Genomic DNA, 15,207 nt, shown 5'->3' on the forward strand with positions numbered 1-15,207 from the left:
AAACAATCTACAATAACACATACTTTGAACTTTTTGTCATTAAATAATATACTTAATATTATGCAGATGCCAGAATGCTGTAAACAACAATGTTAAAATTGATCTGAAAGTTGACGATGGTAAATGGCTGAATCTAAAATAGAATCCAACACCTGTTGCATCTAAAAAAGAATCCAACACCTGTTGCATCACAAGTTCCCTATGTTCCAATTCAAGGTTGGAAGAAGTTTCCATCTGTGTCCATACCAAAACATTTTAATCATGGGCATATCTACTATTATCTTGTGGAATCAGTAGCATCAATAGAGTGTGACTCAAACAGTTCTGAGGATGACTGTCAAGATGATGTACATACTAGCAAACCATTTACTAAGGGTATGAATCTTTTTAGGAGTGGTCATGTGAAAAACATGCATGATGTCAGTTGTAAAGGACACTATTTTGTTAAAGCATCAGTGTTAGCTTCCTACTCAAAACATTCCTACAATTGTACAGTAACATTATCCGAATCATCTGGATCAGTATTAGAGGGTACATGCACTTGCTCTGCTTCTGGCATGGGCAGATGTTCTCATGTTGCTGCTGTGTTGTTTGCATTAGAGGACTACACTATTGAATTTGGGACTGACCTGCCTACCTGCACAGACAAACTACTACAGTGGAACAAAGGTAGAAGAAAAAATAAGAATCCAGAGACAATTTTTAACAAGGAATACAAGTCCATGAAGAAAAATCTTAAACGTCAAAAAACCTCAGTCAAAGATATCTTAAACTCTGATCCAAGACCTGAAAAACTGAGGGAGAATGAATTATCAAATGAACAGAAAAGTGAATTCCTATCAAATTTAGTCATGAATGGACAAGAATGTGGATGGACAAATTTATTAGATTTTCATTATGAAAATTTCAGCATCCATGATTATGGTGTAGATATTTTAAAGATTCAATGTAAACAATTCATTGATAATTTAAATGAAAAGTGTTCTGATAAATGTTCCCCCTTTGTAGTTGATAACACAGTAGGTCAGTCATTATCGCAAGACTGGCAGGTAAATAGATGGTGCAGGGTAACAGCATCGAATGCAAAAGATATCAAATGTGTTAGAACAGGTTTTACGAGTCTAGTCAATAGGCTTCTGTGGTCAGATTCCCCTGTAACAGCAGCCCTACTGTATGGGCGTGAACATGAATCTGATGCTCTTGCACATTACAAACAACAACATACAAACTACAATGTGCAGGAAACAGGTTTGTGGTTGAACCCTAAACACCCTACTCTCGGATGTAGTCCTGATGGACTATTCATCGATAAATCAAATGAATCAAAGGGTCTAATTGAGATCAAATGCCCATATGTACTAAGAAATTGCAATCCCTTGAATTTCATAGACAATTTGTCAATAAAGCAATGTAAAGATTTTTGTTGTGTTAAAGATAATCAAGGAATTTGAGACTCAAAAGAAATCATAAATACTATTATCAAATTCAAATGCAGTTAGCTTTGTGTGAATTAGATGTTTGTGACTTTGTTGTCTGGTCTCCAAAGGGTATGTCGGTGGAGAGAATAACTGTCAGTAATGACTTGTGGTCTTACATGTGTCCGCAACTTGAGGCTTTTCATAGAGAATATCTTGTTCCAGAATATTTTCTCATGCGACTACCTCGTGAACTTGAAATTATACAGCTTAAGTATTAGTTTACATCTGTACATAATAAAACATAGTTTTCGTTCATTCTTGTGTACTGTTTTTATTTTGCAAATTCACAGTTAAGTAAATATGTGCATACAGGTATTCTGATCAGTTAAACATTAAACCAACAAGATCAAGTAAATCGTGAAAATTCAAAAAAATGGTTTAAAATTCAAATTCATTATTTTCTGATGCTAAAATTTACTCAGTTTCAAAATGTACACTGAAAGTACAACAGTTTTCATCACCTTTATTTCACTATTGGTTTCTGAAAGTTTACCAAACAAGCAACAATGAAGACTGTTTGGGAGAAAGTTGACAGTGTGTTCAAAGGTACAATTTTCTTGCAAATTTTATATTTTTTTATGCGTTCAATTACCCTCTCAACATGAATTCGTAATTTTGCAATAGCACGTGTCTGGGCTTCTTCTTGTGGTGACAAATTAGTTCTATTTCCCAAAAATGGTGGGATTACAATATCGGCACCTTTCTGCAACAAAATGTCTCGAACATTAAATCCCCTATCTACCATTACCAGATCACCAGGATTTATTTTATCCATAATTTTGCTCTTTTTGAAAATTTCCTTATCAGAAATTGACCCTTCATACACATCAGATACAAATGATATTGCTCCCGAGGGTGTTATTCCTATCAGAACTTTGCAAGTACAATGATTCTTATATGAAGAGTAAAGATTACCCTGCTGCTCGTAATTTCTAGGTACCTGTGTAAAAAACTCAGTGGCATCTAATATTACACGTACTTTTTTATATTTTCTGAAGGACTTTGGTAAATGCTTGCTAATTATTTTTCTAGATGGAAACATAGCATTTCGTAGTCTATTAAACTGTAAATATAAGAACTGTATCCATGTTGAAGTTATTTCATTGACAGTACTAACTGAAACACCAAAACGATAGGCTAAGTCAGTATGCAATAATCCGAGACGAAGTCTAACCAGTGTGAGGAAAAGTTCATCTTCTGGTGACAATTTTCTCTTTGGTCCTCTGGACTTAGACGGAGTAAGCTCAAATTTCCTCATATTATTTATTCTAGAAGGATTTCTTGTGGCTGGTCCAAGAAATTTCCACAAACACATAAATTGCCCATAAGTTAAACCAGTGTAAAATATCATTTTCTTTTCATCATCTTTCACATCAGCAATGGAAAATGCTTTTGACTGTGTACTTTTTTTTTCAAGTTCAAAAATCTTGCTTTTTACATCAAAATTTTCTAATTTTAATGCCAAAGATTCATTCAAGGTTAAGCAACAAGATGATGTCTGGGTTTCTTCATCACATGAATTCTTTAACATGGAATTTGGATCTTGGATATCTAGTCTCTTCCGTCCATCAGAAACAATGTTTACCTGCAAAATAAAATACATTTTGAGTCTAACTCCTTCAAAGTCAAACTTCTTTAGAACACACCAGTACTTAATAAGTGTCAACCACTGAACATTTTTCCATGAAAAAAAAAAAAAAAGAACCGAGATGAACGACCTTGCATTTAAAATAAACCTACCTAATCAAGATTAATTGAATGCTAAACGATTTGATTGTTGAATCATCTACTAGGCAAATCTGTTGCAGGCAATGTAGAAAAAACTGCATCATCTGCATATTTCTTCACAACTACTGCAATTTGCAACCAACTGTGAACTTATTATTATATTGGGTAATGAAGCAGCAAGGCGTTTTTATTTAATTAAAGTATTTCAATTTTTGGATATAGTATTGTTATTGTAAATATAATTTTGTATTATATAAACATTGCAAGTAGTTGAGTGTAACATTGAAAATTTCACTTCAAGAAAACCATTGTCAACTGAAGTGCAGCCGAGGTTGACAATGGTTTTCCAGGGGTGAAAATTTTCAATGTTACACTCAACTACATGCAATATTTATTATATTATACTGAATGTTTTATAGGAATACATATATAACAGTGAATCATGCGCGCATGAATTCTTTGCAGTCACTATTTTTTTAACTGTTGCTACACAGGAGGGTGTGGTGTTATTATTCAGCGGGTAATAGTGTTTTTTAACAAATGTTTCTCGACGAATTAGATTCAAGTAATTTACATGAAAGTACGATATTTATTTTTATTACACTTTCAGGCAAATTAGTTGATTCTGATTTGTCGAAAAACTTAAAAAAAAAATGCTAGTACACGCTGAATAATGAAGCCATGTCTTCTAGCATAGCAACAGTCAACATTGCTTGACGAGGTGTTATTCCGAAAAATAGAGACTGCGCAGAATTTATGTGCACCCAGTATACTGTTAGAACATTCAGTATGTGTATAATATATATTGCATGTAGATGAGTGTAACATTGAAAAATTTCACCTAGGCTAGGAAACTATTGTCAACGGAGGCGCAAACCACTGTCAACCTTGGCTGGGGCTCCGCTGACATTGGTTTTTCTTGGGGTGAAAGTTTTCAATATCAAACTCAACTAAATGCAATATTTATATAATAACTTAATATATTTAGATGAAAGACCCAGTACACATTTTAAGCAGACACACCTTTAAAAGTTGTATACCTTAGAGACAGAGAGATAGCAAAAGTCTGTTGATATGAATCTAGAAAATTTCTAAAAAGTAAAAACCCTCAAAATTTAACTCACTTCTTCACTTTCAGAATTCTGCAGCATTAATAATGCCTCTGCTGCCTGAACTTTATCATGATTAATATCAGTAGGATGATCCTCAGTAGATGTTGCACTAGCAGCTTCTGTCTCAGCAATGTCTATACTCCCTAAATCACTCTTCTTGCGTTTGGGTTCTGGGGACCATGTCAGATTTTTTAGCACTAGAGGCCTCTTCCTGCTTCTGACAAATTTTTCAAGCTAAAAACAAATATATCAATAAGGATATACATTTTCTAGATTTTTTAATAATATGGCATAATAGTATTATGATATCAAATGAATAAAAATTTTTGACACTATAAACCCACTACTGTATTTATTTACTTTTATTTACTTTTGATATTGGGAATTTTACAAGACAATGTTGATTCTATGAGGCAGACATTAAATGCATGCACACACATTTTTTGGAATTAGAATTTACAATGTTACTTGTATTGTCAACAACTCTGTCAAGAGCGATTTGTGTTTAAATTTGATAAAATTCTACACTTTACATAACAGTGATATGTCATTTTAATATAAGCCTAGCACATATTTCAATCCTTATATTATATGACAGATTAAAGACTTATCTACTTTAGTATTTGACTTTACATGTATGTATGTATGTATGTAAGTATTGTAACATGGTTGTATATGCCAACTATTGAACTAGGCCTAATCCGAGATTCCTCTGACTCTAATCCCCGCTTTTAAATTATGACTTGTGAGGTGGATAATTGAATTATTGTAGTACAAGGTTCACAAAAATTGTAAGTAAATTTGCATCTATCTACCCTTTATCTTGGTGTGATATTTTAGACACAATACCATAATGATAAACATTGACTGTCGGCGTTATAAAAAAGTTTTCACATATAAGCCAGATCAGCTGTGTTTAGGCCTACCTCATATTTGGTAGCTGTTGCCGGAATTGGGTCAGGATATTCTTCCGTGGGGCCTCTACCCCCCTTAAAATGCAAACTACATATATATGTGTCCTTCTTTACCGACAAAGCAGTAAAGTTCTCTCGTCGACATGCATTGGCCCATCGAGTACACTTCTCCGGTTCACGATGAAATTGTGGAAAGCGAATAAAGAAAACGCCTTCCATATCTTGTCTATCCATATATCTAGAGTCACTTTTACAAAGACCATAAGCACAATGCTTAGTTGCACCTCTGCGTTCGTGTTTTTCGTTAATATCTACTGCTGACACATTGTCCGCCTCAGACACCTCCATTGTTATTGTCCGAAAGTATGGCGTCGCGCGCAATGCATTTTGGGATAGGGTTATATTTAGCACACTCGGGAGTTATCGATCGGTGCTATTTGAAATCAGACCAAAACTGTAGGAGGAGTAGCATTTTGAAAGAATTTCACAGAAATTTCTATTTTTAATAACCACGACAACACAGTTCATCGAAATCAAAAACCGATATACAGAATTATGTATCTTAGTATAGTCTACTTGTGTGCCAAGTTATATTAAAATCAGACCAAAACTGTAGGAGGAGTAGCATTTTGAAAGAATTTCACAGAAATTTCTATTTTTAGTAACCACGGCAACACCGTTCAACGAAATCAAAAACCGATATACAGAATCATGTATCTTAGTGTAGTCTACTTGTGTGCCAAGTTATATTAAAATCAGACCAAAACTGTAGGAGGAGTAGCATTTTGAAAGAATTTCACAGAAATTTCTATTTTTAGTAACCACGGCAACACCGTTCAACGAAATCAAAAACCGATATACAGAATCATGTATCTTAGTGTAGTCTACTTGTGTGCCAAGTTATATTAAAATCAGACCAAAACTGTAGGAGGAGTAGCATTTTGAAAGAATTTCATAGAAATTTCTATTTTTAGTAACCACGGCAACACCGTTCATCGAAATCAAAAACCGATACACAGAATTATGTATCTTAGTGTAGTCTACTTGTGTGCCAAGTTATATTAAAATCAGACCAAAACTGTAGGAGAAGTAGCATTTTGAAAGAATTTCACAGAAATTTCTATTTTTAGTAACCACGGCAACACCGTTCATCGAAATCAAAAACCGATACACAGAATTATGTATCTTAGTGCAGTCTACTTGTGTGCCAAGTTATATTAAAATCAGACCAAAACTGTAGGAGGAGTAGCATTTTGAAAAATTGTTTACAGACGGACAGACAGACAGACGACGGACGCATTACTATCGCATAAGCTCTTCTGGTCTCTGACCAGTAGAGCTAAAAAAAAAAATGCCTCCAGTGTTTCAGAAAAAGGTAATGTGTGTGTGTATGTATCAGGACTATTTTTTAAGTGATTTCACATTTAATTCCATGAAAATACTTTACATAATTCAAGTCGTGTTGTAAGGGAGTAAGAAAGTGGAAAGTGACTATGACGTCATAATGAAGCTGGTCTAATTGCCTGAGGTTTATCGTACGAGTTATTTTTCGCACACGACGACTTAGAAATGGTAAGTCATACACAGGATTTTCCAAACAAAGTTCACAACCATCATTAATATTATATACGTAAACATAGGTAATCAAAGATTACGAAGCTCACCTCGACGAATGTTATCAGTTTTAAGTAATGCAAATCCTACATCATATTTTCTTAATATTAAGTATTCATCCTAACAACAATATTCTTGCAAGTTGTGCTTTACCCTCTACATGGCATATACACATTTCTATGCATTTAGTGTGAAAAACATGTTTTGTGTAAACAAATATTCATAACTGTTAAAATTGCAGATATCAAAGACTTCAATTTCATTGGATTGATCTGTTCCCAAAACTTTAACCTGGTCTCTTGTATGGAAAATATAGGTCAGATCCAGCATCCCAAGCAAGTCTGATAGTGTCCATCCTAAGATGCATCATCCATGCAAGTTTGGTTTAGGTAGGGCTTATAGTTACTTGGAAATGAAAATGTAGGTCAGATCCAGCATCCGAAGCAAGTCTGGTAGTGTCCATCCCTAGATGCATCATCCATGCAAGTTTGGTTTAGCCAGGGCTTACAGTTACTTGGGAATGAAAAATGTAGGTCAGATCCAGCATCTGAAGCAAGTCTGGTAGTGTCCATCCTAAGATACATCATCCATGCAAGTTTGCTTCAGGTAGGGCTTATAGTTACTTGGGAATGAAAATGTATGTCAGATCCAGCATCTGAAGCAAGTCTGGTAGTGTCCATCCCTAGATACATCATCCATGCAAGTTTGGTTTAGCTAGGGCTCATAGTTACTTGGGAATGAAAATGTAGGTCAGATCCAGCATCCGAAGCAAGTCTGGTAGTGTCCATCCCTAGATGCATCATCCATGCAAGTTTGGTTTAGGTAGGGCTTATAGTTACTTGGAAATGAAAATGTAGGTCAGATCCAGCATCCGAAGCAAGTCTGGTAGTGTCCATCCCTAGATGCATCATCCATGCAAGTTTGGTTCAGGTAGGGCTTATAGTTACTTGGGAATGAAAATGTAGGTCAGATCCAGCATCTGAAGCAAGTCTGGTAGTGTCCATCCCTAGATGCATCATCCAAGCAAGTTTGGTCCAAATAGAGCTCATAGTTACTTGGGAATGAAAATGTAGGTCAGATCCAGCATCCGAAGCAAGTCTGGTAGTGTCCATCCCTAGATACATCATCCATGCAAGTTTGGTCCAAATAGAGCTCATAGTTACTTGGGAATGAAAATGTAGGTCAGATCCAGCATCTGAAACTAGTCTGGTAGTGTACATCCCTAGATACATCTTCCATGCAAGTTTGCTTGAGGTAGGGCTTATAGTTAATTGGGAATGAAAATGTAGGTCAGATCCAGCATCTGAAGCAAGTCTGGTAGTGTCCATCCCTAGATGCATCATCCATGCAAGTTTGGTCCAAATAGGGCTTATAGTTCCTGTGGAATGGACCTGCTCCAAAAACTTTATCCTGGTCACTCATCTAGAAAATGTAGGTCAGATCCAGCATCCGAAGCAAGTCTGGTAGTGTACATCCCTAGATGCATCATCCATGCAAGTTTGGTTCAGGTAGGGCTTATAGTTCCTTGGGAATGGACCTGCTCCAAAAACTTTAACCTGCTCCAAAAACTTTAACCTGGTCACTCATCTAGAAAATGTAGGTCAGATCCAGCATCCGAAGCAAGTCTGGTAGTGTACATCCCTAGATGCATCATCCATGCAAGTTTGGTTCAGATAGGGCTTATAGTTACTTGGGAATGAACTTGCTCCTAAAACTTTAACCTGGGACGCCAACGCCGGGGGTATAGCATAAGCTCATCTCGACTTTGTCGAGGTGAGCTAAAAAACTGTTTATGTTCCGAGCTATTTTCCGAACTCAAGGACATAGAAATGTTGTCATACACAGGATTTCCCATTCGAAGTCCACAAGCATTATTATATGAAAGATATAAATGACATGTTGTTTATGGCCTCATTAAGATAAAGTTATCAGGACAACTTTTCACTTGATTTCAGATTTAATTCCATGAAAATAACTGAGTGACCATAACGTCATAATGACGACACTTTGCGTGAGGTTTATCGTACGAGTTAATTTTCGCACACAACGACTTAGAAATGTTAAGTCATGCACAGAATTTTCCATACAAAGTCCACAACCGTTATTAGCCTGGTACCTCGTGGATTCGTGGTACTTATCGATTCGTAATCAAATAAAATTGATTTACAAAACTTTCAGCTTAAGTTTATTGTGATTAAAAAATAGGAGGGTCTAATCTCTTCTTTATTAAAAAAAAAAAAAAATGGTGTAATTTTATCACTTATCCGTGTCAAAATTCACCTTAAAATGTATGGTATTTATACCATTGTAAAAAAGTCAAGCGTCTCATTGATTCATGTTACATCTTCAAAATCTGAGTTATTGGTATGACGGGGTAGACTTTACTTTTCCGGTCCCAAGAATCTAATTTCACGCGCCAAACTTCGACGTCACACCCGTTGCTAAGTTCCTGTGTTTACGGCGGCCATTTTGATTTCGCTTTTAAAAAGTTGGTGTACTGCCTATTGCCCACGTCCAATAAAATGCAAGTATAGCAGTAAGTTTAACCGTTTATTGCTCCATGTACATAATGATGATGTTGATCATAGCAATGAAGTGGAAATGGTTAGATCTGAAACATTACAATGAATCAAATAAGAACAGAGAATACAATAGTTTACATTTCATGCAAAAGGTAAATAAATGTAACCTGACGAATGACTAGAACAAATGACTAGGACTATTACTCTATCTCATAACCTTTGTATAGGCTTAAACTTGCATAATCAATTGACATGTATTAGATTAACTTGATCAATCTATGTTTTACAGCATGCCATTAAATTTCTGCATAATCTATGTACTTAACACAATCAATGTTTTACAACATGCCCTCAAATTTTCCCGCACTATTTCAATACTATAGATGATTACATTTCACATGAAATAATAATACTAGACTAGGAGAAAATTACTGAAATATTTGAGACATATGTGACTGTGTAATCCAATACAAAAATGCCATATATTGAGACATAAACCTTATAAAATCTTATAAATCATGAAAAGTGCAACTCGCACATGTTATCTAAAAATAGATTCCACACACTACATCATAAATCAAGATGTTTTACAAAATAATGATCAAATGCATACAAAATCATAAACCGTACAGATTTGATAATGAATATTAAGCATTGCAAACAATAAAACTTACTCCATTGTGCGTCCAAGTTGCAGAGAACGAGGTAAACAGGTATGGTAAGAAGCTGCGAGCCAATCAACAATAAGGAAAGGAAAATGTGGAATTGATATAAAAATGAAACCAACACATCAAGTTTTGATAATTCCGGATTGCTAAAAAATGTGACAACACACTCCCCGTCTTATATCTTAAGATATAACAATCTAAACTAAAAACTCCTATATTTACTTAGCATACACTGACTAATCATCTAATAACAAAACAAGCTCATTGATAGGTCTAGTATACAACACATTTTTTCCATCGCGATGTACTCGGATAACAGCCTTGCGGACCAACTGATCGTCACTCTTTATGGCTTCTTCTACTACTCCAATGGGCCACTGGTAACGAACGAGGCTTGCATCCTTGACGAGTACGACGTCACCAGGTTTTACATTCGGTTTCTTGTCGTGCCACTTTCTGCGTTGTTGTAGTTCATTCAAGTAGGTATCCTTCCACTTTCTCCAAAAGAGATCTGAGAGTACTTGAACGTGTTTCCAGTCTGCTCTATAGACATCCTTCAGTGAGAGTTGTTCTGAGAACATAAGGGAATCTTCACCTTGTTTCTGAGTGAGAAGAATGTTTGGGCTCAATATTAAGGGTGTCTCTGGGTCAGATGAAATAGCTGAGATTGGTCTGGAATTTATCACAGCAGACACTTCTGTCATCAGTGTGGACAGAATTTCATGGGTTAAAGTCTTGGCCTTCTGTTGAACTAGTATTCCATCTAAAATTCTCCGAGTAACGCCTATCATTCTTTCCCACACTCCTCCCATGTGGGAGGAGTGGGGTGCATTAAATATCCAGACTGATCTTGAGTTGTTTAGATGAGACTTTAGTTGAGCATCTTCCACATTGATTGAGTCGATACCAATCTGATCCGTCGCACCCACAAAGTTCGTCCCTCGATCCGATCTATAGATTTTGATTGGCCCTCTGACTGCCGTCACTCGCCTCAAAGCATTTATGAAACTAGAGCTGCTCATTTCTTCGATTAGCTCGATGTGCACTGCACGAGTCGTTAAACAGGTGAAAATGACTGCCCAACGCTTACTTTGAGCGACTCCACCCCGTGTTTTCCGAGTTGTGATGTCCCATGGCCCAAAGGTATCCACGCCGACAGCTGTGAAGGGCGGTCCAGGAACCAGACGATCTGTCGGCAAATCTGACATCTTCTGTTCTAGCATCTTTCCCCTGAGTTTCTGACATAAGACACACTTTCCAATTAGAGATGTAATGATTCTCTTTGCTCCTATAATCCAGAAACCATTTGAGCGTATCTTTCCTTCTGTAAATTTTCGGCCCTGGTGGAAGGTTTTTTCATGGAAATGCTTCACGAGAAGCGTTGCTACAACTCCCTTAGGTATGATGATAGGATTCGTAGATGCGAGTCCCAGACTATCTCGAAGGTGATTTAATCGGCCACCAACCCTCACCAGACCATCTTCGTCTAAGTAAGGTGAGAGTGATATGATGTGACTCCCCTTGTTGAGTGACAACCCTAGTCTCAGATTGTTGATCTCCTTGTAGTAGTGTTTTTGTTGTACTGTCTTAATCACAAATTTCTCTGCCTCTTTAAGTGTGGCTGGAACTATTGCTTCCTGACACCAATGCCATCCTTTGCAAGATGAGTCGTTTCCTTTATTGCGACACCGTGCATTGTGTTTCAAGATGGCAATCGCATTAACGAGCCCTTTCCATGTTGAGAATCTTGAGAATCGTTCATCCAGTGGTAAGTATGTTGAGACGGTGGTCTGTAGCACCTGTACTGGACGGATTTCCTTATCTAAATCTGGTTCAATGAGTGGAAACATTTCTTCTAATGTCTCTCTGTTTTTTAAGATGTACTCGGGTCCTTTCAGCCATGTTTGTATGGCCGTCAAAATGTCTTGTGACACACCCCTTGTAGCAACATCTGCAGGATTTAAGTGGGTCGGCACATAATTCCATTGTTCTGGTGAGGTAATGTGACGAATCCTGGCTACCCTATTGCTAACATAGGTGTAAAACCTCCGTGTGTCATTCTTTATGTAACCAAGAACAACCCTGCTATCCACAAAATATCTCATCTCAGTCAGAGGTATCTCAAGCTGTTCTGCAAGGAATTGCCCAATTTCTGTCGCCAAAACTGCCCCGCAGAGCTCTAAGCGCGGTATACTGTTTCCAGCTGAAGGCGCCAATTTGGATTTGCCCATAATGAACCCCAAACGTTGTTGACCCTGGTCATCCATTGTCTTCAGATAAGCAGCCGCAGCTACCGCCTTCTCTGAAGCATCAGAAAAGATGGCTACTTCCCGTACCTTCATCTGACTGTAAGAACTTGGTACATACATTCTGGGAATTTGAAATCCATCTAACAGATTCAGGTCATCCATCCAATTCTGCCAACGTTTCTGATGTGTTTCAGGAAGTTGATCATCCCAGTCAAAGCCTTGTGGACAAGTTTCTCTCAATAACATTCTTCCGTTAACAGTGAAGGGTGCCAAAAATCCTATGGGATCGAAAATGCTGCTAACTGCTGAAAGCAATCCTCTCCTTGTGAATGAACTATTCAGTTTAGGGGCTGTGAAAACAAAATTGTCCGTATTCAAGTCCCAAGATAAACCCAGACTCTGTTGTAAGGGCAATGCATCGTCACTCAAATCTAAGTCCTTGAGATCCTTACCAAGGTCTTCCTTAGAAAATTGAGACATCACGCTCTTGTTGTTCGATGCGATTTTGTGCAGTCGGATGTGGCCTTCATTCTGTAAGACTCTTTTGGTGCGTTCCAGTAAACTCACAGCTGCTTCAGGTAAGGTTGTAGATTTCAGTGCATCATCCACATAGAAATTACAGTTAATAAACTCTCTGACATCAACATCAGCTTCTTGCACTGCTTTTCTCAGTCCATAAGTGGCTATGGCAGGGGACGGCCGATTTCCGAAAACATGCACCGTCATACGATACTCAACCATTGGAGAATTGGGGTCATTGTCTTCAAACCAGAAGAACCGCAGAAAGTCTCTATGCTCAGGTATGACAAAGAATCTGTAGAACATCTGTTCAATGTCCGCTGTAATTGCACATTCATCCTTCCTGAAACGCAGCAGTACGCCTAACAAACTGTTGGTTAAATTTGGTCCCGTTAGCAACACGTTGTTCAGAGAAAGTCCTTTGTACACTACTGAGGAATCAAACACTCCCCTGATCTGGTTGGGTTTCTTGGGATGATATACCCCAAAGATTGGTAAATACCATCGCTCTTTCTCATCGTCCTGTAGAACAGGTGCCCGTTCTGCTGCTTGGCTTCTGAAGACCTTATCCATGAAGGTAATGAAGTGGTTCAGTTTCTCGGGATTCCTTTTGAGATTTGACTCCAGTTGTTGAGCTCTTTGCAATACTTGTGGTCTGTTGTTAGGAAGCCGTGCCCTTTCACTTTTGAATGGTAGAGGTGCCATCCATACTCCGGAGGAGTCCTTTCTGAAAGTTGAGTCCATCAACTCTGTGAACTTGAGGTCCTCGTAAGACATCCCTATCTTCTCGTCATTTTGTGTTTTAACAAAAAGAGTCTCTCCGATGGAAGGTTCAACTGGATGCTCACGCACAACAAGTTTCGAGTCACATGGGTTAAAAATCGTACTCCTACCATTCACTAGTAAATTGGTTTTCAATACACTGATATTGTCTCTGTGGAACTTGCCGATACAAACTTCTCCCACTATCACCCAGCCTAAGCTCAATCTTTGAGCAAATGGTGCTCCATGTGGACCTGTTATTTGATGTTGAACGTGGTGAACTTCCAGCAAATCACGGCCAATGAGTAACTGGACTTTGGCCTTAGGATCCAGAGGATAAAGCTGACAAGCGATTTGTCTCAAATGAGGATGTGCCCTTGCTACTTCTGGAGTGGGAATTTCGGAGATATTGTTTGGAATATCGTTACACTCAATTACGGTTGGTAAGGTATGTCGGCTTATCCCATCCATTGATTTGACCATAATTCCTGTAGCTCGTCTGCCTGTTTTCTGTTCGGTACCTGCACATGTTGACAATGTGTAAGCAGCCTGAAAACCCTCCACAGAGAGCTGATCCAAAAGTTCTGACGACGCTAGGGTCCTGTTACTATGTTCATCCAAAAGAGCGTATGTTGTGATAGTTCTTTCGGGTTCCTTCTCCAAATACACCTTTACGAGCACAGTCTTTGAACATGATCGTCCATTGAACTCCTCTCCACATAGTGAGGTGCATGACGCAACAACTTCTTTTGCCTTCTCCCCGCCATGAGAACTCGTAACTTCTGCACTGTCCTTAAGTGTACGACTGCAAAAGGGTTCAGTAGCGTTCCTCCCTTCCATATGTAATGCAGTTGGATGCTGATGGCTTCTGCACTTGGTGCACTCCTCCGATTGTTTACAGTCTCTCATCAAATGTGTTGTAGATGCACAGCATTTATAACAAATGCCTTTTCTTTTTAGAAAGTCTCTTCTTTTCTTAATATCCCATTGTGAGAATTCTCGGCACTGGTTCAGTGAGTGTTGTTTCATGTGCACTGGACACATTTTGTCTGGACTGTAACTTACATTGGCCTTCACATCTGTCTTTCTAGCAATGACAGGTTTCTGGTTTCCAGTGGAGTATGAAAAGGCATTTGATTTGGATGTGTGAGTTTCAAATGTTTGAAAGAATGCTGGATCATTGCGAATTTTGCTCATTTCCTTCACAAAGTCTAACACAAATGAGAATGGTGGATAAGGAACATCATGTTGTTTCTTGTAGTTGGCTGCTCTCATGGTCCATTTTTCCTGAAGGTTATATGGCAATTTGTTGATAATTGGAGATACGCCAGATGATGTGTTGAAATAAGCGAGTAGCATTGAGTATCGTGGATTTCCCATCAATGCTTCTATCTCGATCATGATATCCACCAACTCGTATAATTTCTTATTATCTTTGTTTCCAAGCCTCGGAAAGGAGTTGAGCTTGTTTTTGATAGAAGCCTCGACCATCTCAGGTGCACCAAATCTTTCGTCTAGGCGGTCCCAAATTTTTTCTACTCCCCATCTAGGGTCAGAACCTATTGAAGTCCTTATAGTTTTGGCATGCCTTGAAGAATCTGGTCCAAGCCAACGAATCAATAGATCCAATTCTTCTGAGGG

At 37.9% G+C, this 15,207-nt stretch overlaps 2 protein-coding genes across 2 annotated transcripts; both read right to left on the reverse strand.

Annotated features, from left to right (window-relative positions):
• Positions 1–1,752: 1,752 nt before the first annotated feature.
• On the reverse strand, positions 1,753–4,505 carry LOC134281722 (uncharacterized). The gene is made up of 2 exons (XM_062764157.1): positions 4,331–4,505; positions 1,753–3,063 (listed from the first exon to the last, which is right to left on the reverse strand). Exons 1-2 carry the CDS (start codon positions 4,355–4,357, stop codon positions 1,942–1,944), a joined length of 1,149 nt encoding a protein of 382 aa, XP_062620141.1. The 5' UTR covers positions 4,358–4,505; the 3' UTR covers positions 1,753–1,941.
• A 4,834-nt stretch (positions 4,506–9,339) lies between these two features.
• LOC134281731 (uncharacterized) lies at positions 9,340–15,189 on the reverse strand. The gene is made up of 2 exons (XM_062764166.1): positions 10,043–15,189; positions 9,340–9,457 (listed from the first exon to the last, which is right to left on the reverse strand). The coding sequence occupies exon 1, from the start codon at positions 15,055–15,057 to the stop codon at positions 10,273–10,275; it is 4,785 nt and encodes a 1,594-aa protein (XP_062620150.1). The 5' UTR covers positions 15,058–15,189; the 3' UTR covers positions 9,340–9,457; positions 10,043–10,272.
• Between the last annotated feature and the right edge of the window lie 18 nt (positions 15,190–15,207).

This window comes from Saccostrea cucullata, unplaced genomic scaffold (genome assembly GCF_032062105.1).
Source record: "Saccostrea cucullata isolate Sc308-1 unplaced genomic scaffold, CSIRO_AGI_Scuc_v1 ctg14639, whole genome shotgun sequence".
NCBI classification, from domain to species: Eukaryota; Metazoa; Mollusca; class Bivalvia; order Ostreida; family Ostreidae; genus Saccostrea; species Saccostrea cuccullata.